The sequence below is a fragment of the Leopardus geoffroyi genome, chromosome C1 (genome assembly GCF_018350155.1).
Source record: "Leopardus geoffroyi isolate Oge1 chromosome C1, O.geoffroyi_Oge1_pat1.0, whole genome shotgun sequence".
Lineage (NCBI taxonomy): Eukaryota > Metazoa > Chordata > Mammalia > Carnivora > Felidae > Leopardus > Leopardus geoffroyi.
Genome location: NC_059328.1, coordinates 27,744,598 through 27,750,597, shown reverse-complemented (window position 1 = coordinate 27,750,597; position 6,000 = coordinate 27,744,598). Strand labels below are relative to the sequence as shown.

At 38.4% G+C, this 6,000-nt stretch overlaps 1 protein-coding gene across 6 annotated transcripts in view; it reads right to left on the bottom strand.

The window, feature by feature from the left end:
* Positions 1-386: 386 nt before the first annotated feature.
* Positions 387-6,000, bottom strand: part of AGO3 (argonaute RISC catalytic component 3) — a 115,861-nt gene continuing 110,247 nt past the window's right edge. For all 6 annotated transcript variants that reach the window (XM_045476703.1, XM_045476704.1, XM_045476705.1 and 3 more), the window contains 2 exons: positions 1,514-1,713; positions 387-992 (listed from right to left, as the gene is read on the bottom strand). In XM_045476703.1, the coding sequence (XP_045332659.1) occupies positions 884-992; positions 1,514-1,713 (309 nt within the window). In that variant the 3' untranslated portion in view covers positions 387-883. The remainder of the gene's footprint in view (positions 993-1,513; positions 1,714-6,000) is intronic.

Genomic DNA, 6,000 nt, shown 5'->3' with positions numbered 1-6,000 from the left:
ACACACACACACACATATATATATACATACATATACATGTGTGTGTATATATATAATAATTTTGTTTAAGAAAGCAATATCAAGAGTTGAGGACTTAGAATTGTGTATGAGACAAGAGACAGGAGTAGGGTGTGCAAAATAAAAATAAAACTCTAGTTTGCCATGCTTCATATCCAAATGAACCAGATACATGAACATCTGAATGTCACTGGTAGCATCAGGAAAAAAAAATGTAGGTGATGAAGGCGAGGGAGGTAGAGAGAAATCAAAGTGGTGGTGGGAGGATGATAAAAGGGAAAGAAAGTTCCCCGATGGAATGAACTATAAAATACACACACAGACACATATATATCTACTGTCAGTGTAGATCCAGATATATATGCATATGAAGTATACATGTATATATTTAAAATATACACAGATACCTTTCACAAGAATACACGAATGCACATTAATTTTTTTGCACACATAATTGTGAACAATCACTTTGATTATTCATGTAAGGTGTGTGTGTTTTTTTTTTAAACCGTCATTTACTTTTTCTGTACTTTTTTTGCAAAGATAGTTGTGCTGCCAAGCAACTTGAGGTAAAGGCATTAAAAGGGTTAGACTACAAGAAAGTGAAAACAAAACAATGGCGATACTTCCTAAGGAGACCGCACAAAAAAGCAGTTGGCTGGTTTCATATTGCATAATGGTGCTGTGTTCCTTGATGAAGTAAACAATCTTCCTTATATTAACATAAAAATCAGACCCTGGTCCCCACACAGTGTTGGTTGCTGTATGGCTGGAGGCATTCCCACTCAACTGACTCCACTGGAAACATACGCTCTATGTCGATGCATCTTTCAATTCTTCCTCTCAGAGAATATTCTTGGACTTTTTAAGCAAAGTACATTGTGCGTAAGGTATCTTGGTGAATCTGTACAGCCTTGGCAAGAGCTTGTGGATCTCGTCCATTGCTCTGTCCTGAAACATGACTTCCTTCAGCACTGTAAGAGAAGTGGCAATGAACACAAAAACAAACCCTATTCTGATGTAGTAATTTTAGAAAATATTACTCATAGAAAATTTCAAAACTATTTATATTAAAAAAAGAGAGGCTGGCATTATGAACATTTCTATCACCCAGCTTCAATGATTATTAACCCAAGGCCAATTTTGTTTTGCTTCTCTCACCTCCCCAGGATTGTTTAGAAGCAAATCTCAGACATCCCATCATTTTGTCTATTAGCAATGATCTCTCCCTTGAATTAATCTGGTAAAGCAACTAAATCACTATACCATTCTAATACTAATAAGCCTAAAGTGCACATTTTAATGGAGCCCTTATCTTGGGTAGTCAGTTCTGCCTATTGTTCCTTTTCATATGGACCACTGAGTCCTCTAACAGCTTGTGGCAGAGAGGCACATACATGGAAACACTTAAAAGAAATTTTGCAAGAAAAGCCTAACATGCTGACCCATACTTGGTTTTGGGTGAGAATCTATATTTGTTGTGCTTTTATACTACCTGTCATGTTCTTTGTCCACGAGATGGTATCTGGCTCTGAACGCTACCAGGTGAGCATAATACGCTGGTGCAGGTATAGAAACAGATCGTGTACAGCGCACGTAAGTGTGGCAGAGCTGGTAAGTCAGCAGCTGAAGTTCATCTGCAGTAAAGCAGTTATCGTCCCATAAAACATGATAGTGTGAAGGACGGCTGGTACCCTGTAGAGAAGGCAGTGGCATGTTCTGTTGGTTTTTAAACATTTAAATAAATGCTCATCACAGACTAAGTTATATTAAAAAACCAGCTTTGCACATTAGTAAAATAAAACATACTTTACTTAATTGATTCTGGGTACATAGCCAAACGAAATGAAAGCAGAGACTCAAACAGATATCTGCACACCCTTGTTCAAAGTAGTAGTATCCACAATTGCCTACAGGCAGAAGCAACTCAAGTATCCAATGATAGGAGAATGGATAGAAGGTGGTATATATATAAAATGGACTATTATTCAGGCTTATAAAGAAAAGTCTAACACATGGATGAACCTTGATGACATATGCTAAATGAAATAAACCAGTCACAAAAGGACAAATACCGTATGATCCATTCATATGAGGTAACTGGAGAAGTCAAATTCAGAGAGACAGAAAGTACAGTGGTGGCTGCCAGTGGCCAGGGGTGTGGTGGGGAAAGGGAATGGGGAGTTAAGTGTTTGATGGGTATAGAGTGTCAAGGAAGATGAAAAAGTTCTGGAGATAGATGGTCTTATGGCTGCACACAATGTGAACGTACTTAATGTGACAGACTGTACACTTAGAAGTAGTTAAAATGGTTAAGTTGTATGTTGTATAATTTTACTATAATAAAAAACCCAGAACATTTAGTTGAGTTCCTCTGTAATAGTTACTATGTTAGATACTGCAGATTCAAAGAAAAACAAAGTCAAAGGTTTCCTTTCTTTTGGAAAACATAATTTAGTAGAGGAGTTAATGGCATCTATAATTTAAAAAAAAACTAACAAAAGCTATAGTACTACTGGCACTTAGTCCTGTATGAGAATACCAAAGGAAGTAATTATAGGGCTAAGCCATGGTTCTTCACCAAGGGGAAGGGGAAAGAGGGAGATTTTGTCATTTTTGGGCAGCCAGTGTGAGAAGACGCCAGAAAGAGTCAACAGCCTTACCAAAAGCACAGGGGGAATGGCTAATAGACCTGTGTGAGCAGAGTATGGTGCACAAGGGAAAAAAGATGAAGTCTGAAAATAAAGTTTGGAATCAGATTCAATGACATGCCTCAGAATTTGGACTTCTACCTGTAGGCAGCAGGGAAAGTACTGCATGTTGGGTTTTTTGGTTGTTTTTTAAACAAGAGAGACTTTAGTTGGGATGAGACTGGGGTTTTATTAAAGTAATAGCAATAACATGGAGCCTGGATTAGGAATAGGAAGACTGGAGCACCTGGGTGGCTCAGTCGGTTAAGCATCTGACTCCAGATCAGGTCATGATCTCATGGTTCGTGAATTTTAGCCCTGCGTTGGGCTCTGTTCTGACTGCTCAGAGCTTGGAACCTGCCTTGGATTCAATGTCTCCCTCTTTCTCTGCTCCTCCCCTGTTCATGCTCTCTCCCCCTCAAAAATAAATAAACATTAAAAAAAAAAAAAAAAAAAAGAAAGAAACAGGAAGAGACTGAAAGCAAGGGGAACAGCCAGGAGGCTGCTGCATTAGTTTGAGCACATGACGATGAAGATCTGAACTAAGGAAATGGCAGTAGCAAGAGAGAAAAGGAGAAAGATGAGTTAATACTTTAACAAGTAATTTGAGCATCATTTGTTAGACACTGCGTAAGATTCTGGGGATAAAATTCAAATTACCAAATCTTAGCTCCTCCAAATTACAGGCTTATAATGCATTTATATTGTACATTCACACATTCAGTATTTACTGAACACTCACTATATGCCATGTCCTGTATTGAATGCCAGGCGCACAGTAATGCATGAAGAGGAGACATGGATGTGAGCTCTGAATGATAACAGAGGGCTTGTGAGACTGGGGGGAAGAGCATCTCAGGCACAGGGAAGAGACAGAGTAAAAACCCTAAATACATGTGATTCATTCAGTTCTATCACTGTTCTTGTCTCCATCACCATCATCTTTTGCCTGGATTATGTTAAGACTCCTAGTTGATGTCCCCTACACAACTCTTATTCCCCAGTAGAATCTGTTTTCAGTAAGAGTGAATTAAAACACACACATACACACACTATATACCTAACGATGTTCATGTCCAGCTTAAAGCCTCTTAATGGTTTTCCAATGCACTTTGACTAAAATCCAGGTGCTCATCCCTGCCTGACAAGGCCTGTATAATTCAGCCCCGGCTTGTCTCTCTAACCTACCCCCATGTTGCGGTTACAGCCTCCATTTGATTCCTTCAATGGATAACGCTTTTCTACCAAAGAGCCTGTATGTGCCTCTGGCAGGAATTTTCTTCCCCCTTCTTGGCTTAACTCCCACTTATTCCTCTTGATTTTACCTTCAATGTCATTTCTCAAATGTGATCTCCCAACCTAAATCAGTTCCCCACTAAAATCTCTCTTCCTAGCTTTACTTTTCTTTTATTATGCTTATCCCAATTTATAAATATGTATTTGTGAGATTACTTAGTAGGTCTCCCCCCCCCCCCCCACCTATAAAAGTAAGGGACTGTATTTATTTGTTCTCTCTGTATACCTAGCATCAACACCTATCTTCTAGGAGGCAGATACAATAAATATCTGTTGACTGAATGAATGAGTAGTCTCTGCCTTTTGGGACTTCACAGACTAGTGTAAGGGGGAGAGAAACAGAAGCATGGTTACAATGCTGTCTAATGAATGCAATAAAGAGGTATGCATAGGGTGCTCAGGCAGTGCAGAGGAGGGGCATTTATTTGTCTTGGGGAAGGATATAAGAAAGGCTCTGGGAGGAGCTGATCCTCAAGATGAATCTTAAGGGATGAACAGGACTAAATTAGGGAAGGAGTAATTAAGGTAAGGGAGAGACATGGTCAGGAGAGTTATGAGAACTCTGTTTAGAATGGCTGTTTAGAATAGCTGTAGTCCTGTTGTGTTTCTGTGCGTTTGTGTATGTGAAAGGGAGGAGATATAGAGAGGAGAAAAAGAAAGGAAAATAGGAAGGAAGAGTAGGAGAAAAAAAGCAAAACAGACTGAGGTGTAGCAGAAGTGAAGGGAGCAGGATGCAGACATCAGGAATTGAGTATGTATGCTGTCCTAAGAAAATAAGACTTTACCCTCAATGGATATGTTAGCACTAAATAGATGAATGATAGGGTCTTATGTTTTAATTAATGAAGGAGAACAGATTAAATGGGGGCACTTAGGATCATTTTGCAATTGTACAGGAAAAGTAATAATGAGAGCTGAATCAAGCAGGGGAAGTGAGGATGAGAAGGGTCTGAGAGTGAGATGGTAAATTCTACAGGGTTGAGGGGTGGATTCGAGAAGAGTGGCAGGTGAGAGGGTGTAGTCAAAAACAACCTCAAGGTCTGGAAAAAGTTCTCTCTGTAAAGAGATTTCAAAGTCATAAATATTTAAACTTAAAAATTTAAACTAAATGAAGAACAAATGGAAAGGCAAGATGAAAAGAGCAAAATGTGTATGGAAATCAAATGGTGGATGGTTTCAACGAGTGAGTGACAACAGTATTGAATGTTGCAGAGTTCAAGAAGCAGCAGTGGAAGGCTGCTATAAATTGAAGAGGATACAGCCAAGTATAGTCTCTTCTGTTAATATAAACATTTTACAGAAATATAAATACACAGAGGAAAGCACATGGACCATAAGTGTATAGGATGAGGAATGTTCACAAATACCCATGAAACCAGTACCCAAATCAAGAAGTTGAACATTAACTGCAACCAAGAAGTCCCTTTGTGCCCTTTTGTGGTCACCATCCTATCTACTCTGCCTTCAGTAACTGGACTTTTAACATTATAGGTGACATTAAAGATTGTATCTGCTTTTGAACTTTATAATAAATCACATCACTGGATCACAGTCATGTGCCCTTCGGGTATGACTTCCTTGGCTTGACACTGTGTTTGTGAAATCCATCCATACTGTTGCAGCATTCTCTTTGTTGTAGAATATTCTGTTGTATAAATATACATTATTTATCTCTCCAATCTACTGATTGTGGGCATTTGAATTGTTTGTAGTTTTTGACTATGACCAGTGCTACTCTAAGCATTAATGTACTATCTTTTGGTGAACATAGATATGCATTTTCTGTTGGCTATCTTGGAGATCCTGGGTCATAGAGTATGCATATATTTAACTTTAGTAGATAACGACAAGACGGTTTTGAAAAATGTTCATGTTAATTTATACTCACACTGGCAAAATGTAAAGTTTCAGTTGTTCTATATCCTTAATATCATTTGTCTCTTTATATTTCAGGTGAGTGTCTTTAGGCTATTGTTTTAAGAATAGTTTAGTTACA